Source organism: Eufriesea mexicana, unplaced genomic scaffold, assembly GCF_001483705.2.
Source record: "Eufriesea mexicana isolate 0111107269 unplaced genomic scaffold, ASM148370v2 scaffold9786, whole genome shotgun sequence".
NCBI lineage: Eukaryota > Metazoa > Arthropoda > Insecta > Hymenoptera > Apidae > Eufriesea > Eufriesea mexicana.
In genome coordinates this window covers 3,604-25,371 of record NW_016917468.1, presented here as the reverse complement: position 1 = coordinate 25,371, position 21,768 = coordinate 3,604, and the positions used below count along the sequence as shown (strand labels likewise).

The 21,768-nt window shown below is 34.3% G+C and overlaps 2 protein-coding genes across 2 annotated transcripts; both read left to right on the top strand.

Annotated features, from left to right (window-relative positions):
• Positions 1-1,513: 1,513 nt before the first annotated feature.
• On the top strand, positions 1,514-7,167 carry LOC108553268 (SURP and G-patch domain-containing protein 1). The gene is made up of 10 exons (XM_017908093.1): positions 1,514-1,777; positions 2,041-2,760; positions 3,613-4,157; positions 4,477-4,567; positions 5,176-5,363; positions 5,446-5,828; positions 5,958-6,282; positions 6,407-6,491; positions 6,710-6,839; positions 6,970-7,167. Exons 1-10 carry the CDS (start codon positions 1,557-1,559, stop codon positions 6,994-6,996), a joined length of 2,715 nt encoding a protein of 904 aa, XP_017763582.1. The 5' UTR covers positions 1,514-1,556; the 3' UTR covers positions 6,997-7,167.
• Positions 7,168-10,149: 2,982 nt separating this feature from the next.
• LOC108553265 (angiopoietin-2) lies at positions 10,150-20,810 on the top strand. Its single transcript, XM_017908089.1, has 10 exons — positions 10,150-10,626; positions 16,182-16,468; positions 16,738-17,270; positions 17,404-17,666; positions 17,902-18,229; positions 19,054-19,185; positions 19,500-19,687; positions 19,851-19,994; positions 20,249-20,373; positions 20,716-20,810. Exons 1-10 carry the CDS (start codon positions 10,454-10,456, stop codon positions 20,808-20,810), a joined length of 2,268 nt encoding a protein of 755 aa, XP_017763578.1. The 5' UTR covers positions 10,150-10,453.
• Positions 20,811-21,768: the final 958 nt, after the last annotated feature.

Below are 21,768 nucleotides of genomic sequence, written 5' to 3'. Positions count from 1 at the left end.
AAGTCGTTATTGTTTCTCTTAAATTTTCTTTGATATTTTTTTTCGCGAATTTTGTTGCTTTCTCGTTTAATTTAATACTTCGTCGAAATTGGTTAAATTCTGAACTGTCATTTTGAAGGATAGACATCCATCCTATTAGAAAACGTATACTATATATTATTAAATCTATTTTCGATATCATACATACGTATGTATATGTATGTATAGGAATAGAAAAAATTAAAAGAATAAATATATTTATCTATTCATTTTTAAATGGCCTAGTGGTATAAAATTTACGTACGCTTCATTTCGTATTGTGCTTCCTCGATGTCCTTTATAACATTACTCAGTTTGATATTCCAAATTGTTTTCTTTTTCAGATGCTGTTTTTCATTAGTTTCGATCAAACAGCAGAGTAATTTGACTTTTTCGATCAATATCATTTCTTGTGAGTAAAACTTTTGCTCATCTATTTCGACTCCAAGATTCAGATACTATATAATCTACTTATTAATTTGTTTGTTTGGTATTTATCTACTTACCGATATTTTTCACACAATCAGAACATTATTTTGTATACAACGCGTAAGATGAAATTACAAATCAAATGTAATGATAACAAACAATTTTATACAAAGAATTATATAGAATTATAAATAATTTTCTTCTTTATCTACATTTCATATAAATATTTCATTTACATTTTCCCTATTCACTTACCCTTTTTGTAAGTATTATTAAACACTCATTCATTTGGTCAATCTAAATTTGAAATTTTAATATGCTTCTTCTTCTTTAATTAATTGTATAACTCCATAAAATGAAATATTAAACTGTACGCGTATGAGGTCGGTTGATGTTTATACGATGTATAATATATATATACGTACGTATGCATACGTTAGATGACATTAGAGTTCACCGTGTCCATAGTTACGTGTTGAGTTAGTTATATATGTATGTACTTGCTTTTTACCATGAATACAAAGATAAATATGATTGAATACTATTAAGTCGGTTTTCCTTTTTAAGTTAAATGTACTTCGTTTTTTAACGATAAAATTCATGTATTGTTTAATAGCATGTCGCTTCATGTAGCATTAAAGAAAATTAAATGTCATGAAAGTTAAATACAAAACCACGTATAAAAATTATAAATACATGTGTCTGTATTTTATTTTGTAGCATATTTAATCCAAAAATCAAAAATCACTAATACTTTAAGCAAAACTAATATATATTTATATATCGATGATTAATTAATTTGGAATATGATAAAATGACCAAATTTATAATTAATTCATATATAATACGTATTAAATAATATTACGTATGAGATATAGGATATATACATACTTCAATCCATACTTCGTACGTAATAATACCCTCAAACTTTCATCATAATTTGTCGTTCAACTATTATCGTTCAAGTTAAATTGGCTGCTGTTTGGTTGCGCTAGTGTTGCTGCTACAGCGCTAGTGCTGCTACTTCGATGCGATTATCACAGTTATTAGTCGAGTTTAAGTCGAAGTATCGTTGAGTGTGTTGAAGAGTCGTCTGCGATATAATAAATATGGCGTACCGCGGTGTGAAGGGTTCTGATCCATTCGTTTCGAAAACATCGCGAAATGAACGTTTTGCTCAAATGTCAAAGCAAGAACAAATTATTCAACAAAAAAAACTTGAAATACAGGCGAAGATGCAAGAGCAAAAAGCAAAAGAAGCTGTGGAAAACTTGAAAAAGACAAACGCGTTAACCACGAATTTGATAGAAAATGAAATGAATTCTTCCAAGTGAGTAACTGTTACTTTCAGAATTCTGTTAAGTTTCTTATTTTACGAGTTTATAAACATTTCTATCGTTCCTTAATTCAAACAGTTCTTATATTTCGAATAATATCATAATATAATTATCACAATACTGTTAATCAATCGAACAAATTATTGAAATATTTATATAATAACGTTTATTTATCTTGATTTCTTTGAATCGATTATTTATTAATTTAATACTTTCATTTAATAATGTTTTATAGAAAAATTATGTTTTACTACAGAAAAGACGAAGACAAACCAGCAATATCTCAAACGATTAATTTATTTGCCAATGATGGTAGCTTTTTGGATCAGTTTAAAAAGATTGCAAGTAATAAAGGCTCAGGGAAAACAGAGTTGATGTTGCCTTTGAAGGTAGAAGAGAAAAAGGAAGAAAAGAATAAAGAAATTACACAGGATAAGGAACGAAGAAGAAATAACGACAGAAACAATGATTGGGAAAATAGAAAAGACCGCAGAAGGGACGATCCTCGTTGGGAAAAAAGTTCCGACAAAAGGCATAGCTCTTCTTCTAGTCCATCTCCTACTAGACATCCTGCATCTCAAAGCCCAGAAGCTAGACGTTCATTTAATCAAGTGACTTCTAATGGGCAGCGTATACACCACAACCATCAACAGTTTCTTTCTCGCAATGGAAGTTTATCTGCTGTATCTTCCCTTGCATCTCAACCTATAATGCATCTTACTGGTGTACCATCACCTAACATAAGGAGTATTGTAACCAACGTACCACCTCCAAATTTATCAAAAATGCCTCCTCCAAAAAGTATGTGTAACACTTTTCCTAGACTAGACGATCGATCTGGAGATCCACGAATGCAAATATCATCATCACATACAATTCGACCACCTCCACCTCCACCACCACCTCCCCTTCCTGTGCAACCAGTTCCACCAAATACCAATATGCCTCCACCAAGTATTCATATTTCTCGGACAGTATCATCCAATTTACAAAGTTTACCATCATCACCGTCACCAAATCTATTAGTATCTTTATCATCTTCCTCATCATCAACATCGCCAACGGTATCCACGTCACCAATGTCGCCGTTATCAATATCATCACCACTACCACCACCATCACCATCATTATTATCTTTATCATCTTCCTCTTCCTGCTCCATTTCTTCTTCCTCCTCTTCCTTAGCCTCTTCTTCTTCGATTTCCTCTATCCCCTCTTCCTCCTCCTCCTCCTCCTCCATCTCCTCTTCCTTTACCTCCTCCTCCTCCTCCTCTTCTTCCTCCTCTTCATCCTCTTCTTCTACTTTAACATTAACAGCGTTGCAACTTCCTTCATCACTAACACCGTCATCGCCATCAGCATCGTCGTCATCATCGTCATCATCGTCGTCATCGTCATCGTCGGCGTCGTCGTCGTCGTCGTCGTCGTTGTCGTCGTCGTCGTCGTCGTCGTTGTCGTTGTCGTCGTCGTTGTCGTCGTCGTCGTCGTCGTCATCGTTATCATTATCGTCATCCTCATCGGCATCGGCATCGGCATCGGCATCGGCATTGGCATTGGCATTGGCATCGGCATCGGCATCGGCATCGGTATCGGCATCGGCATCGGCATCGGTATCAGCGTCTTTGACACCGTCCTTGTCGTCGTCATCGTCGTCGTCGTCGTCATCGTCGTTATCATCATCATCATCATCATCATCATCATCATCATCATCATCATCATCATCATCATCATCATCATCATCATCATCATCATCATCATCATCATCATCATCATCATCATCATCATTATCATCGACTTCGTCGGCGTTGCTATCGTCATCGCCATCGACTCCGTTATCACTATCTTCGTTATCGTCCACATTATTGGTGTCGTCAGAATCAAACACACGACAGCACGTACTTTCAACTGGACAGCAGTGCGGTGTACCACCTCCTGCATCATTACAACCTATGAATTTACCGCCTCCAAACATTCCTCCTCCTAATTTGTTATCAACGATGACACAAATACCACCAAGTATAATGTCGATTCCGGCCTCACAGACAATCGTGGTCAGTGTACCGAATACATCAAACGTGCCAAATGTTCCGAATGTTCCACCACCAAATGTAATACCACCTGTGATGATTGCACCACCGCCCGTTCACAATGTAGCGTCAAGTATAAATTCAGTTCCACCCCCAAATTTAAATATTCCGCCTCCTAATGTACCGCCTCCTTCCTTGATTCAAAACGCTGGCCCACCACTTTCTCTAATGTCGACCAGTTATCCTCTTCCTAATCAAGTCGTTCAGGTACCTATGGGACCACCTAACATACAAGTGCCACCACCAGTGAGGCCATTGACTGGTCTACGAGCCTCTGAGCAGCTAGGTACGATATGTCGATTATTTTCATTTATTTCTTCGTTTCGACGTATCGCCGCGTGTTTATCTTTATGAAGAACAAGTTATTTCCTGTAAAATTGGATTACTTGTTCACGCAATCCAGAATATGTAAGTGTTCGTGCGTGTGCGCGCGCGCGATACGCCGAATACAAGACGCGTGGGCAAATACGAAACTTGCAATAGCAAATTCGTGCTGATCATTCGTGTAGACAAATACATGTTCTACACTACAGAAACAAAAACAAAAACCAGAGTTTTAGCGTTGTTACGCATGTCTGACAAAGGCTTCTAAGTGTGTCCCGTAGAGGCTGAGCAGCTGGCACGCATCGTCGCTGACTGTGGGGATGAAATCGAACAGGAAGCGCGAGAGAAGAATGCCCAAGATCCTAAATTATGGTAACTACTGTCCTCACTGGTCCCCATCTATAATGCCTTAACTTGTCGTGTTGTCACTTCTAATGTTTTTTTCTTTTTCTTTTTCTTTTATTCCAACTTACGTATCTTCGCTTTTTTTAATTCCCGTGTTCAACTAGCTGAAGTAGTGTGTAGGTAATACGACTCGATTTGTATCACTTCTCACTTCCATCAATTAATGAAATGATTCTAAATTAGTAATACATATTTAACAATATGTGAAGTTGTAATCAAAATGTGACGAATTAGTTTCGTAATTATATATAACGTGTAAGTAGCAGATGATTATTATTTCATCGTTTATAGTATAACGGTAGTATTTGTATCGAAAATGACATTGCATATTGATTACGTTTACGTATTCGTTGTATATAGTGAATCAATCTAATTAACTTTTTTTCTTATCAAATGGAAACAATAATTGAAAATTTTAATGTCAACTGATGAATTAGGTCGAATTTACGTGATATATCGTGATATATTATATATCTTTCTTCTTTCTCCCTGTCTTTGTATCTCTCTTAATCTAAAGGAATCTAATTTAGGATACTATGTTACTCGTCAGAGTCTTAAGTATTGTTTTAATCAAGGTTTCTGCACCAAAAGCAAAGTGCAGCCTATCTGCAGTACAGGGGGTTGGTGGCAAAATTTCGCGCCGAAAAATCCATTAAGGAAAGTAAAAATAGTGGCGCGGAACTGTATTGTCCAGAAGAAGCTCTCAGCGATAATGATGATAGCGATCAAGCTTCCATCTGTGTCAAATATGTTTCATCACAAGGTATGTAATATATCGGCTTTTGACTCGCGTTGTACTGTTATGAACGTGATACCTCCTTTATATAATTTTACATGTTAAACAGAAAAGAAACGTGAGAGAGAGAGCGAGAATAATTCTATAGATCGATCAAAGGAGGACAATAAGGATGAACGTAAGCGGAAAAGACGTAGTCGTTGGGGTGATGCGGATAATAAAGTGTCTGTAACAGAAATAAACACGTTAAGTGGTCATAGCAAACAACAAAGCAGTAGCGGCTTTTCACAGCCAGGTATCGCGATTCCTGGACAAATCGGACAACCGGCTGTTATAATTCCACCATCAAAAATGCAACGCGCGGAAACAAAAAATCCTATGTTGACTAAAATTTCAAGGAACGATCCAGCCTTGATACAATATGCTCGACAAACTTTCGGTACGTTGGATCTCACAGAAGAACAATGGAAAAAAGCCGAAGATCATTATAAGGTGATAAAGTTATTTTGTTCCAAAGATTAATTATTATTAAGTAAAAATATTGGTCAAGATTATCGCTTTAGTAATTACAATTTCTACCAATACATCATTTACTTTAACCGTTTATCTTTCTCTGTACAGATAAATCTTCTCTATCAAAATTTATTAAGGAAGAGGGAAGAAGTGAGACGTTTGGAAGCACAGGGCAAACACAAATATGAGTACGATAGCGATGAAGAAACAGAGGGTGGTACCTGGGAACACAAACTCAGATCTGCCGAAATGGAAGCCACTCAAATGTGGGCAGAAGAATTAACAGCTCAAGCAGAAGGAAAACATCATATTGGTGATTTTTTACCGCCGGATGAACTTAAAAAATTTATGGAACAATATAATGCTGTCAAACAGGGAAAGGAACCCGATCTTAGCGATTATAAAGAGTATAAGTTGAAAGAAGATAACATAGGTAGGTATTTTGTTTATGCGTTCACATATACATACTTTTAAACGCTACCTTATATACATATATAGGTATAACATGTAAAATAAAGTATTAATACATTTAATAGCTAGAATTTGTATTTTGTTAGGATTTCAAATGTTGCAAAAACTTGGTTGGAGTGAAGGTCAAGGATTAGGTAGCGAAAGCAACGGTCGCATCGAACCTATTAATAAGTAAGTGATATTTAATTGTACTTATAATCTTCGTATTAATTTTATGGAAATTTTTTTTCAATTTTTTTTTTTTCGAGAAGCACGCTTTATTAACGAGGATTCATAAAATCTCATCATCCGTCTCATTTACTGTACTAGGCTGTATTTACTATATTGGACCATATGTCTTTTATCAGTATTAGTCTCCTCGATATTTGATTATCCTTTCTTTCTTATAGAGCAACCAATAGATTCGACAGTGCTGGTTTAGGTTCTGAAAGGCCAGATGGCGTATCCAGGGATGATGATGAATTTGACGCCTATAGAAAGAGGATGATGCTCGCCTATAGATTTAGGCCTAATCCTTTGGTAATCATTTGCTTAAACGTAGATGAAATATACGATTTTCTGTTTATTTGATTCATAACATTAAATATTTCATACATGTTATTGAATAATCTAACAATAAGTGTCGTTTTCCTTTCTTTTTTATTTTCAGAACAATCCTCGAAGACCTTATTATTAAGGAATAGGGACATCGATAGGTGGTATTTGTGGCATTATATATTGAAATTTTCAATTTAATTGGAAGAAAAAATTGTCGTTATTTTGTATATTTGAAATACTGTAAATGTACAAAATTACAGTTGCAAACAGTGTTGTATGCTCGAAAATGCGCGGTAATATAATAAATGAAATCCCAAACTCGTTTCTACTTGTATATGTGTTTGCATCGTTCCTTCTTATTACGTATACAATTATGAATATTCATCAGAATTTTTAGATTAAGATTTTTAAGTTGAACTTGGATATAGCATCGTATAATTTTAAATTGTCTATATATTAATTTTCGATAAATTTGTTAAAATTCAGAAATTTGATTATAAAAACCAGCAGGATTTCGGTCGTTTTTACTTAATTGAAAGTTTCTAACTTTTGCATATGTATAAGTAACATTAAGGTGTACATATCATGTGTCTGAATATTGATAATGTTCTAGAATAATTTATTTTATAATATTATCATTTCTCATTATAAATCTAACAGTTTACACTTCTCAGTTCGACAGAGTATTGCTTGTCTTTATACCTTCTTTTAATAGGCGATAGAACGAGATAATTGACGAGCGAGCGGACAACCAACCGGTTTGTTCAGTCGCTTTTACGCTACTTTTCCACATTTATCGAACGTGTGCGGAATATTCTGGCCAATTCTAATAGACAAGCGGATAAACTGTACCGATTTTTGCGCTTAGTATATCTATATTTTAGATAATGCATAGTGTACTCACTTTTGCATTTTTTTCTTGCTTCCATCATCTTGTTCGTTACGGTCATACATCGTTCTCAGTTTAACAATTATTCGTTTTTAATAAATATCTCTTTCATTTTTTTCACCATATCTCGTGTATTTTTCAAAAATTTCAATCTAAATCGATGCGCCATTTATTTATTTTATCGTATTCGATGTTGTCTTTGGAATTTTAATGCATATTTAATATCGATGCGCCCTAATAATCATGGAATGCACATTTCACAGTAATACCAAGTATGTTCTCGTTTCTCGATCAACAATTGTATCGATATTCGATCAAGGTGAAAAGTCTGAGACGTTCTCTTAGAACGTAAGATCGTAACATTCTTGAAATGTCGATTCCACGTAAAGTGATTATTTAAAAACATATATAGTATGAAAACATAATAACGTTTCTTAAAATCGTCTTTATTCTTATGTGAAAAATGAGTCAAATATTTATCTTAACTAACATTAATCTTTGTCTTTCAATTCCAATAATTCTATGAGATTTTGCTATTGGAATAAAATGACAATACCAAGAATTTTCTATCGTTTATTCGTTTTCTTTTTACGAAATAAACGATTGTATATTGATGTTTATAAAAAAATAGCGCTCATTTTATGCTCAAATGAAATTATTAATTTGTAATAATTATAAAATGGAAAGTGTTACGAGGAATAGATACGTATGCATATCTAGAAATGTGATTTGTGATCGTTACAATGAAATAAAATTGATCAATATTAGACGCGTATCATAATTTCGATGAACATTTGATAATAATATCGATGCAATATTGGCAATCTCAAATTGGTATATTATGCTTGCTTTAGGAAAAACAAATTAAATATTTTTAACATTATCCGTTGTAGTTGACCGGCTAAGATTTATGTAGTAGTACAGCAAAAATTTTTGATTCCGGCTGTTATACCTTTCTTTCTAGCTGAGTTATCTTTATTCGTTTCTCGTCACCGGCAACATCGGTCCGAAGGGGGTAAGGGAAAGGAAAGAAAGAGAAGGGAAGGGAAAGGAAGGGGAAGAACTTGCAACGAAACGGAACAGAACGAATTCAAACGGATCGAATCGTTTCAGATCGGATCACAGCTTTACAGAGCGAAAGGACGGAAAGAGACCAGAATGGTTGGTAGATCAGTGGGGAGAAGCATAGGTACTCTTTCAGCGCGGACACGTATGTACGTGAAAGTAACTCTTACAATTCAGCGGTGATCGGATACTACTTGGTGCTTTATGGTGTCGGTAGTCTGGTTGTTTGTATCAAAGTTAAAATACGGTGAACGCAACCGTATATTGCTGTGCATTTTGTTCGTTATTTCAGGAGACATACGAATGATAAAGTGAAAGATACAAGAATACGAAAGGGTGATAGATAGCGACACATGACGTACACTTAGACTGTTCTTCGATTTCCATTGAACGTACACCTAAGAAAAGCAACGGATAGATCAACGAACTTCGGTAGAAACGGAACAGGTGCTTTACGTAACATCCGACAGGAACGAACTAATAACGTTGAGCCGTGTAATAACCGCGATTCAAAGGAATTAAAGAACGACTTTGATTTTTATAATTCAGCAGCCCGTCGTATTTCTTTCTTTATTTTTTTCTCCGTTTTCGTCCTTTTTTTCTCTCTTTTTATCGCTCATAAGACACATTGTATTATATGTTCTTTAAACCGTCAGATTCGCTCACATCTCGAGCGAAAGTCGTTTCCAAGATATAGTATACAACTAGCGTACTGATACACTTGGCTTCCTCGCTAATATGTTTGTTTAACTTTTTCTTTCTATTTCCACCGAAGAAACTGCATCTCCTAATCCAGGAAACGAAAATATCCTTAACTGAATACGGGTTTATCGTATGTGCTGTTTTCCATCGGAATAAGTATCGCCCGAGACGATAACGGTCATGTGTCGTTCGACCAAGGCAAATGGACATTAAAAAGAGTGAATCAAGTGGCCACACATAATAATTTTACCATTAAAAGGGAAATAAAAAAGTATAGAATCGACTTATGTTTATCACCTCATCTTATTTACATGCATATACGTGATCAATGTGTTGCATTAAGGAGGCTCGGATGGACACGTTGCTGTGATTACTTTTATAACAGTTATCGAATAATTATAAACGAATAATTGTTAAAGAGAAATCTTTTTGTGTTCGTTGTAACAGCTGTTCTCTTTGCGAGTGATTCGTGCTTTGTGCTTCGATCAAATTGATTTTGAGCCAGTTAAAAGAAAAGACACTATTATTCGCGCGTATGAACCTTCCAAGACAATTTCTTCTGTGAATTTATTTATTTATTTATTTTATTTCCTTTCTTGTTTGCGTTTTGATTTATTAACGTTCAAAATGAATGGATATACAGCTCAGAAAAAGGAAGAAGAATTTGCATGCGAATAGCTAATCGAACGTTAAGTGATCTACATCGGGAGTGCCGTGGGTACGTGAATTTTTGAAATCACGTATATTTCTTCGTTCCGTTCTTCGTTTCTGCCGTTCTATTTCTCATTTTCTTCTCTTTTTTCTTCCTCCTTTATTTCTTCTTCGTTACTTTTCTTTCTCCTCTTCTTCTCACATTTCCTAATCGTTGACATCGCCGTTGTATATCCATACCCTTCCTTATTCCTTTCATATTCCTTTAACTTCCTTCGATTGTACGATCATGAGAGAAGCCGTAATACTTACCACATGTTTACTGGGTATCGTGTTCGCTGGAAGTCCTAGACTACCCAGAACCTCTGCCGATGAACGTAATACCCGTAATGTTAGTAACAATGGAGGCAACATCACTGGAAACACGATACCGATACCTAGCCGCAATTCTCAACGAAATAGGTAAGTTACAGCAGAAAAGGGTAACCGTGAATCTTGTAACGAGCAAGAATTGAAATCAACAAAATGATGAAAGTATGATAACACTTCTAATCTATAGTATATCCAATTAATCTCGTTAAGATTAATTTTTTCCTTTGTAATTTCGCTAAAATCTGACACTTCTCGTGTTTACCTATTTGCACCAGAAAACGTAAAAAGAGAAAGGGAATTTAAGATTTTATAAAGTTATATGAAATATACACTTTATCTCGATTGCGGAATGTAACATTATAGATTTTGTTAACATTTTCTCATGCAAGTCATCATCATTTTATTCCATATATAAATTAGCTTCTATCCAACTAGTTTTCTCTACTCTTTCCTATATAACGTATAAGCTTGTATATTTTCTTCAACTAAACGTTGCAGTTACTTATTGTAATGTAATTGCACGTTTCAAATGTAAATTAATACCAACTTTTAATACGAAAAATGCGTCATAAATTTTCTCGATTGCATTTCTTCACATTCGGGTCGTTTAACATCCATCCTCCCACAGGATTTTTTTCCAAAAAAAAATCGGCAGAAAATAGAAAATCGACATCTTCCCTCGAATTTTTAATTTCAAAAAGCGTGAAACTCAATTCTTTATTTATTTGCATACGTAGTTAATTTCATTTCTTAGTTCAATTGCACGGGTATCTTACGATGTGAAAAATAACGTTAATTGAAGTAAAGCTGTCGTAAATGTTTTGATCACACGTTAATCGCAAGGAATTGAAGCAAGAATTTCCGCTATTGTCTCAAACAGGTTTATACTCACCTTTTTCTCGCTTTCTCTTTTCATCCTCTCAATTCGCGCGGTGTGTAGTAGCGTACATCTACAATATACCACCATAAATCCTTGGATCGTGTTGTTTCGTACTGTGTTGTCGTCCTGTTGGTTCATGTTAGACTTTTGCTTATGTAACTTGATAGAACAACGCGAAAGGTTCAGTTCTCAATGGTAGCAGCAAACACGATAAAGAATATTTTTGTCACTTATGTAATACTATTCTACACATTTTATCAAATCGTCAACTGTAGATCTTGCTTTCTTTTCGAAATTATTAATCTCATGTTCCATCCAATTATCTACTTGTCAATCTTATTTTCTTTTTATTTACTCTACTATTTATTTGTATGACACTCGCAATAATTACGCTCAACTTCATTAACGTGGTTACAATCTTTTATGATAATAAATATCATAAAAGAGACTAATTTATTTCTTCGTTAAATAAACTTTACTAGATAAGATAAGTATAAATGATACGATAATTCACTCGTTCGTTGTTGTCTTTTTGTTAGTTATAAATATTATTCAAGAAAGTAAGACATTAGAGAAATAGTGTACGCTTGTACGCTCGCGCGTGTACTTATACGTATGTATAAACACGCCCGCATCGTGCATTTCTTCATCTGTACAATGCATCGTTATGATACAATGATTGTTATGATAGTACCAAAATATCAAGGACTTTATAGCGTACTATTAACATAATTACCATTAGTGCATTATGTATACGCATTATTGTCGGTTTAAAGACTATAGCTACCAAATATAAAAGCGGGTCTATAAATGACACAAATAGGTGGTTATTATTTACAACAAGGGCACAAAGAGAATAAAAAGAGAATCGATTAGATCGTAAGGCTAGAAAGGACGATGCAGAGATCTAGTTTTCCCTTGGTTGCGTAACAAATCTGTAAGATCTAGTTATAACAATACGGTTGCGCAAGTTTGACTAGATTCCTCGGAAGGAACGAACGATAACGGATCGAATATACTACAATATTTTTCTGCTATGTAAAACAAAACAAATTAAACTTTATAGAAACGCTGTTTTCCATGATAAAAATAATAGATAGATTCTCTTTCGTTTAGCTGCACACTATACGTACGTACATCCAACTTTTGTTAGTGTGTTCCACTAGAATCATCATGGTATGTGTCTCGTAATTTGTTACTTTTCTTTTTCACCTTACGGAAGTTATCGGTTGCGGAATGTCGTCCGTTTCGTTTTAAGCTGTAAACCATTCCGCTTCCACCTTTCAACCGCCAGTTAGTTTTTGTTCATCGTTTCGCTCTAGAATACTTTTACACGAATAATTCTGATAATATCCGTGCCCACTTTCACTATAAGCTCGTTAAAATTGTTCATTTACGAAACAACTAAACATGTATGGTTTAATAAAATAAACTATAACTCGTGTTCTATTACATTTATATCGTAATCTTCTTAATTTCTTTTTTTATGCGCCACGGAACTCTACAATGCAACGATTGTGAAATATTAATAGATAAATGTGCTTCAAACAGCCAAGATACTTGGTATCTAATTATGCGTGCGCTTAATTAAAAGCCTGCTGGTATGAAGAAATTTGTCGCAAAAGAAAATCACATTTTCATACACATCATTACATAGCATTACATATCATATTTGAAACCGCTATATTTAGAGGGCATTATACTTCTTAAGAAATGTCCATCTTGGATTTTCGAAATAATATTAATGTGGTTGATTTTGTACGAAAAAGAAAAAAATATGTTGTACATTAGAGAGTCAGTAATTGAAATTTTTCTCCTTAAATAATATCCTCATCTATACTTGTTATGTTAGATATGTCCGTTATGTTATGTTACGCATACAAATGTCCGATAGGGTGCCTAAATGCAGTATCCTGTAAAACCGTTATACGTCATATATACATGATAGAAGCACTTGCAAAGTATTACGATTCACGCTTTTACAGATAAAGGGAATAAAGAGTAAAAACGAAAATATTAGAAACAGACGATAGGGAAAATATAGAGAGAGTAACAAATCGTCCCTAGTTGTCATACCATGGAGCGTGTCATAAGTCATAACAATAATTATTTATCATTGTAAATCTGCCAACTGTCTAATGACTTACGAACATGTATATTCATATTATGTTTCATTTTTTAGTTTTAAATATTACAGAATTAGCTAAAGTAGACAACTTTTTTCCCAATAGCGATGATAATCTATTGATTATTTTTTCATAAAATGTGTCAACCAATAACACATAATCGTAGTGTATTTGCCAGGTCTACAGACTACCTGATTATTAATCACTTTGATAAATTTCCTCACACCATTACGATTATTACGAGTTAGGACACAGAGGGTAGAGTTTCCGTCAAAAGTCAATATCTTGTGGAAGACACGGAAAAAGAATCGCATAACATTCGACGCGAAATAAAAACGATCCTACATTTTTATACAGAAACAATCGTAGATCACAATGCCACTCTTCTTTACTAATTGAAATGTGCGATACTTGTAAAGATATTCCAAGTTTATTACACTTATTTCTTAACATTTTGTACGCGAATAATTGCACAAAATCGCTTAATTCAAATTTTCTCATATGTTTGTGAAATATTTCTATCGTTGGAAAAAATATGTATTAGTAGGAATTGATATGCGAAACACCATCGAAGTAATATTGCAAATAGTTCTCAAAATCGACAAATTTAACAACACTAGATCCACTAAATCCGTTAAAGTAGTACATCTTAGATTGTTTTTTCATTTTTACAGTTACTGAACATATGAAACTAAACATGAGTTGATTTTCCATCAAACTTGAATTGGCTTCTACATACTTACGATTCGAGGAATGATTACGTGTAGCATACCATTGCGTTTAAATACTCGTATATACTTCGATGACATGTTTATTGCTATGTTATGATTATTATCAAGAAGAAAGAAAAGAATTTAACTTTTGTTGACAATATCATCATGCTTTGAGTAACGTAAGAAATTACAATTCCAGCGTTAAATTTAATTCTTTAATCGACAAGCAATAACGTAGGATGTATCAGTGAAGGAAAATAAAGTAAGCAAAAATATGTTACATAGCTTGCTCGACCGATAAACCTTTGCAACGATATCATTCGGCAAACATGTTTAGGATTTACAGGTTTGTAAGATTCGAAAGGACCGTAATAAGCACGGAGAGTACGACTACTGACCTACCTGCAAACGGATTGCGTAAAATTACAGTTTACATCGTAACGGGAGAAAGGATACATCTGTGCAAGTTATTTTAGGTCCAGTTTTGTTTTAAGTCCAATTCCATTCACCGAGAAGAAAAAAGGAACGATTCTTTAATTAGAACAATTATTGTTTGATTGCTTTATTTATTAGGGAATATGGGCTAATTTTTCATTTTCTAGCCAATATTATGAAAATTGAATAATCCTATTATTCGAACGCATTTATTATTGTTACTATCGCTGAACAAAATGGATTAATTTATATATCCACTTTCTTTTTCTTTTACTTTTGCATGCTTCTTGCCTATAGGAGGTAACCCCGAATGAAACAGAAATAGAAATTTTTAATCGTTGTAAAAGTATATATATTTCGAATAATTTTGAATTTAGAAATATCATTGTAATGCAGCGCGTATGAAACATATACGGAAAGCAAAGGCCGATAGTCAATAAAAGCAAAAAGTAACATTATTAAGAAATTATGTTACAGTAAAATGTATTTCTCTACAGTTGCCATTTTTCTCTATGCAACTGTTGTGCCTAGCTATCAACTTCTGCCATACCTTGCATAGAAACCTTGTTACTTATAAATCAGTTTCAACTTCAAATTTTGATGATCCAGAAAACCTTGCAAATCGATATTCCTTATTCGAATAGCGAACACTATATATAGATCCAAGTTTAACAACTTTATCGTTTTCTGGAAACTAATACACATTATTATTATACACATGATTATCATCGAACATCGAAAAGATTCTTTCAAAAACGGATAATCCCCCAAAAGCGAATATATCTGAAGCAATGCTTCGAGATTCATGATACGAGTTTGTGATCCATTAAAAAAAAGCACACTTTCACTTCTGGTCCACCACGTAAGTAAGTATGTACTTACATATACATTGCTGTCTGTAAACATCGGTACGCGTTATGCCGTATATCTGATTACACATTTTAAAATCGCGAAAATAACGGATAATTTGAAAATAATGGATAAAAGGAAAGAAAGAAAGGAAAAAGAAATAAAAACTCTACGTATTAGAAACATATTTCACATTCGTTTAACACATAGGAAAACAATGTATGCACCTTATGTACATGAATCCTCTGGTAAGATGATATAAAAAATATGTTGATTGGTAATATCACCAGTAAACTTCAACAAACTAACGAATATTTGGTAGGATCGCCTATTACAGTATGTATTGTAATTACCATTCACGTGGAAATATCTGTGTTGCACGCAGGCGAGCACGTATCTCACTGTTTAAATCATTGTATCAGTTAATGCGATATCAGTAATAGAAGCATAGATTATGCTCACGTATAAGCGAAAGTATATAAAAGTATATAAAATATAATACTTTTACGATAAAATGTATTCCTAAACTCATTTTGTAATTTCTCTTTCTCAATTTCATGCTTTTTTAATATAAATGTAACAAAACAAAAGTGACTTTCATTTTTTGATTGCAGCGTTTCACTTAGAACAATTTATTTTCAGAGAGCAATACCTCTTCAATGTTTTCGAGGTAATAGTTTCGACTTTGGAATCGAAATTACAGCGCATCGAAAACCTGGATAAAGCGGTAGAACATTTAATGAGGAGAGTGGAAGCTTTAGATTCGCGCGTAAACGATAATATCGACAAAACCGACGCAGTTATTACAAAGCTACGAACCTTAGACTTAAAGCTCTTTAATTCTCATCCAATCGAATTTTCATCAACTGAATCTAATACATACCTGACAAGACCGATCGATGATAAAGGCGACAGTGAATCAAGAAGCGGTACGTATGCACATATTTACATACCTGTATGTTCAGCTAAGCCGGTTATCATTCTTAAATATTTTTTATCTTTATCTATTTATAAGTTATATCTGTACACGTGATTGTAGGTATGCGTATATCATATACATACATAGGTATACGCGTTGCGTATATACTTCCTTTCCCCACATTCTTCCTCTATCTCCTTACTAATGCTCCTCCTTCTTCTTCTTTCTGTCTATAATTTACTTTTTCGACTATTCAAATTTATCCGTTCGGTGAAATAGGTTCAAAGCTACAAATGATCCATCAGAAGCGAGAAAATCCATCATCCGAAACTCTTGGTGAAAAATTATTGTCTCTCGATCAAAAAGTATCGGATATAGACAATAAATTGATCGATTTAAAACATCAATTGGATAATAATTTTTTACAAAATGACGACATAAACGCTGAAGCCAGTGAAAAGAAGCCAGTCAGCATGAGTGTAATCGAAATCACGAAAGCGATGAGTAACGAAGTAATAAATCACATTACGATCGAAATAGAAAATTTAAGGCAAGCGACCAATAATATGGACAGGAAGTTACAGTTTCACGTGAACCTAGTTTCCGATCGTTTGGGAACTATTTATAACATGATGACAGATGTACACGATGCGATACTAGTGAGAGGAACCACGAATGGTCGGCCAGTATTTAACGTTACAACGACAACCACCGAACCGCCACCAAAGCAGAGTAAAATCGATCGACTTGTCGAGCAAATGTATCCAATGTTGACCGTTTCAGAGAAAATGGACGAAGTTTGGAATGTTGTGGTAAGCTAGCGAATTATTTCTTTTGTCAAATGCAATCGCACATGTTACATTACGTTTCAATTAATACGTTCCAATCAAATACATGTATCGTATCGTATGATGAACAATTACACATTGAAAATTTTATCCGTAGATTGGTACTAAGAGTTCTGTGGACGATCTTTTACCAAAATCCGACGAATTACTTACACAAACGCAAAGGCAGGAAAGAGCGATTAGCGAAATTCATGCGGACTTGAGATCTAAAACGAATAAGATTATCGAAAATTTAGAGGGGGTTGAAAATAGGTTGCGAAAGCAGGAGGATGATGTCGCTAGCCTCGCTCAACGTCCAATCCCTGCGGAATTGTTGCTGGATCCCACTATCGATCGACTCGTTGAATATGATTCGAACAGGTGAGTATGCGTCTCGTCTCTGAAGAGAAATAATCTTTTATCTCGGGCAGAATATGAATATCTCATCCGATTTTTCGTTTAGAGAAAAGATCAAAAATGGTACTAGCTAGAAATAAGGCTCATGTATTGTAAGGTTAATTATCGTGTATTATTATTAACGCGATGTTAGTGTCCTTTAAATATAAAACTTTATTCCATGTCCATCGTTGTCGTGAACAAATTTCTTTCAATTCAGATACGTTGGACTCTCTGACGAAATTCCACCTGAAACAACTGTTTCACCAGTAACTCCTACTACGATCGTTTCGTCAGTGTCGATGTCCATGTCTTCCTCGACGTCGTCAAATACCATGTCAATCAATCATTTCAATAATTCAAACAACATCGCTGGTTCCACTAATTTCTCCAACTCTACCGCTAGCCCTGGAATAACGATACCTTCGAGTTCGCAACGGTCCTCGTCGAAAAATCGTGGTGTTATATTTCCAAGTGTCAAGAACAAACCAAGTCCAGCAAATTCAACTTTTACCACCGATGCATTTCTTAGTTACAAGGATGTTAAGGTAAAGAAGACATTACGAATTTATAATTAACATCTGCCTCTACCTATCTTTCTTTTTCCTCGATGTCCAATGGAAAATAAAGTACATGATAAAACGAAATGGAACGAGTAAAACGAAAAAATAGTAAGAAAAGGGGAAAAGGAAAAAGAAAGAGAAAATAACGAAGGAAGTAAGAAAGACTGAAGTATTGTTATATATTTCATATACATAAAATGTACATACATTTCATCATAGATGTACATATCTTGTTTACAACGTTCATATATATGTATTTATATGCATAACATTGATAATCGTTTACGTTAGACGATTTGTTATGCAATGCATCGATTACCGTTCTGGATATTTCATTTAAACAGGCATTTTATAGTTGCTCGTAATTACTCGTCTCGGCAACTGTAAATAGCATGTGAAAGTCACTATACTGGACATACTTGTTTGCCAACTTACATACAACAGTGAACTCAACGGTCGAATGCAAAGTTTCCGATGAATATCGGTAAAAGCGTTATACGTATTAATAATAACAGTCTGGTAATAACATCTCTTTTTATGGGAATTTTAACCAAGTTTAAATTTATTCCTTTGCAGAATTTTCTCGTTTTCAATCATTAATTCCTATTTTTAATTATTTTTCCATTTTCAGTATGGAAATCATAAAAATACTTTTTTAAAACCGTTACATGAGTTGAAATACTTAAGAGTATACAAGATTAATATTGTAACAATTTACGTGATAACACTGAAAGGTCTTGAAAAGAAGAAAAAATCGTATATTGTTTAATATGCAACACAGTATACATACGTCTTATTTAATGTTACAGGGTTACTCTTGCGTCGATTTATTAAATGCGGGCATGAGAGACAGTGGTGTCTATTATCTTCAAATTCGCGGAACAACGTATTGGTTTCTGAAGGTTTATTGCGAGCAAGATGTAGCTGAAGGAGGTTGGACGGTACGGTTTTATTCAAACATGATTACATTTTATTTAATTTTATTCGTATAAATGAGACGAAAGAAAACTGTGGACGAAAGAGAGATACTTTGGAAAACAATTAGCTCATTCATTCCATTATATTATAAAACAAGATACAGAGACAGAGAATCTTTATCCTCGATGGTTCTCGCAATATGTAAGTCGCGCTCTGTGTAGGGATTTTAACCGGTCGTTATTTATTTTATTGTTAATCCGTAGAACCGTTTTTCCCTGGTTTAACGAATTTATACGTTTTCCCATTCCATATCATTTCTTCCGTTTTCTTTACGTAGGTTATTCAAAGAAGGGACGATTTCGGTGAGCCAAGAGAAAATTTCAACCGAGATTGGGCTGATTACAAAAACGGTTTCGGTGATCCTGCTCGAGAATTTTGGCTTGGCAACGAAAACATATACATGTTAACTAACAATGAAGATTATATGCTTAGGGTAGAGCTCGAAGATTTTGAAGGTAACAAAAGGTAAAAATAAGATGACGATACAACTGCAACTAGATTACTGATTCCAAGCCTGTTTTCATCTTTATTTTCCATAATTTGAAAAACATTTCAAAAACAGGCCCGAATTGCGTTTCATTTACTTGACGTATACCTGATTTTAAAATACAATGCATATACTTTCTAGATATGCGCAATACTCTCACTTCAAAATCTATTCGGAGGGAGAATATTATAAATTGGAGATCGACGGTTACGATGGAAATGCTGGTGACTCGTTAAACGATCCTTGGTATGGTTCAAACAATAGTCCATTCTCCACCTACAACAGGTAACAATTTTTCACCATTTTGTGCAAAAAATATCGAACGACTATCGCTCCATAAAACATTGATTTAGCGTTTTACATCGAAGAAACTGAAAATTAGACAGAGAACAATAATAGTAATAAATAGTAGTCAATGATAAAATGAATAAAAACGATATGAAATGCATTACGAGTGGAACGTGTGGTATAATAGCTTGTTGAACATTCTGACATCTGTTTAGGTATTTATAATTTTAAATCCATACTTCATTTCACAGGGACAACGATAGGTCATCCTTGAATTGTGCATCAATGCTGAAAGGCGGTTGGTGGTGGAAATCATGCGGACGGGGATTAAATGGTCTATATTTAAATGATCCTCAAGATTTAACTGCTCGGCAAGGTACGTTCATCCATATAGGTACAAACAAACTGCCAGTTTGTTGTATAACAATCGTATATTTATTAAAAAAATTATAAATTGCACACCTCTTATAACGTAATTGTTCACTCTCACGCTTCTTTTAACAAACTGAACTTTTTATAACATATCAACTCTGATCCATAGCAACTGCACAACATCACGCAATCTAGATCTCGCACTTCTAAAAACACACATATCTACATTCGTGCCATTACTCGACCTCACACATTTGCATTCGCACTAATAAAACCAAATCCACACAAACAAGTTCATATTTAATATTATTTGCATTACAAAAGACTCTTGTTTTGTTACGCAAAGGTATCGTATGGTTCCGTTGGAGAGGTTGGGATTATACTTTGAAACGTGCCACAATGATGATCAAGCCGAAAGGGCCAACAACAGCGACGATTTAAGCAGTTATAGTAAAAAACGAATTTCTTTAGAAGAATTGCGCTATATTCGTTGCGTTCGATACTATAATGGACGTAATTTCTCGCAGTTACCAAATATACATACATGTAAGGATGCCTGGAAACGCCGAATGAAAAAATAATCTTTCAGAGAATATTCATTCTCTCGATGTTCATTAAATGCGTTTCATTATGGCGTTTCATCGTTAACAAATATTTATTACGATTAAATTTTTTACTGGTTTTTGTTAAATTCCGTTAGACCAACAATTAAATGCGTACAAAGCGATTAGATGTAATTATTATAATCGTTGATTCTCTGAACTATGCGAATACGCTTAATCATGCGAAACGTAAAACAATGAAACAATCAATGCATAGTCTTCATATTGTATTTAAACACGACGACATCATAATTAACTGGTGCAATATTATTTTATTTACGTAACATGCAAACTATAAATTGTAGCCTATATATCGGGACTCTTTGAAAAATAATGGAAAATTCGATTCCGTGATGTGTATCTTTTCAAAGTAACTATAACCACTATTGCTCTTGCCACTGCTATTCTCATTGCTACTTTTATTGTTGCTGTTGCTGTTGCTGTTGCTGCTGCTACTACTATTACTACTGCTACTACAACACCTACTACAACGACTACTACTACTACTACCGCTACCATCGCCACCGCCGCCACCGCCGTCACAACTACCACCACCACCACCACTACCACTACTACTACCACCATTACTGTTACTGCTACTTCTATTATTACCACACTACTGCAACTACCACTACTACTACTTCTGCTACCACTACTACTAATACTATCTTTAATACTGCTGCTGCTGCTGTTGCTGTTGCTGCTGCTGATGTCGCAACTACTGTCACATGTCGGAATTTATTGTTTTTTCATGATATTAGTAACGGCTAAAATTCTTTCATATTTTATATACATAG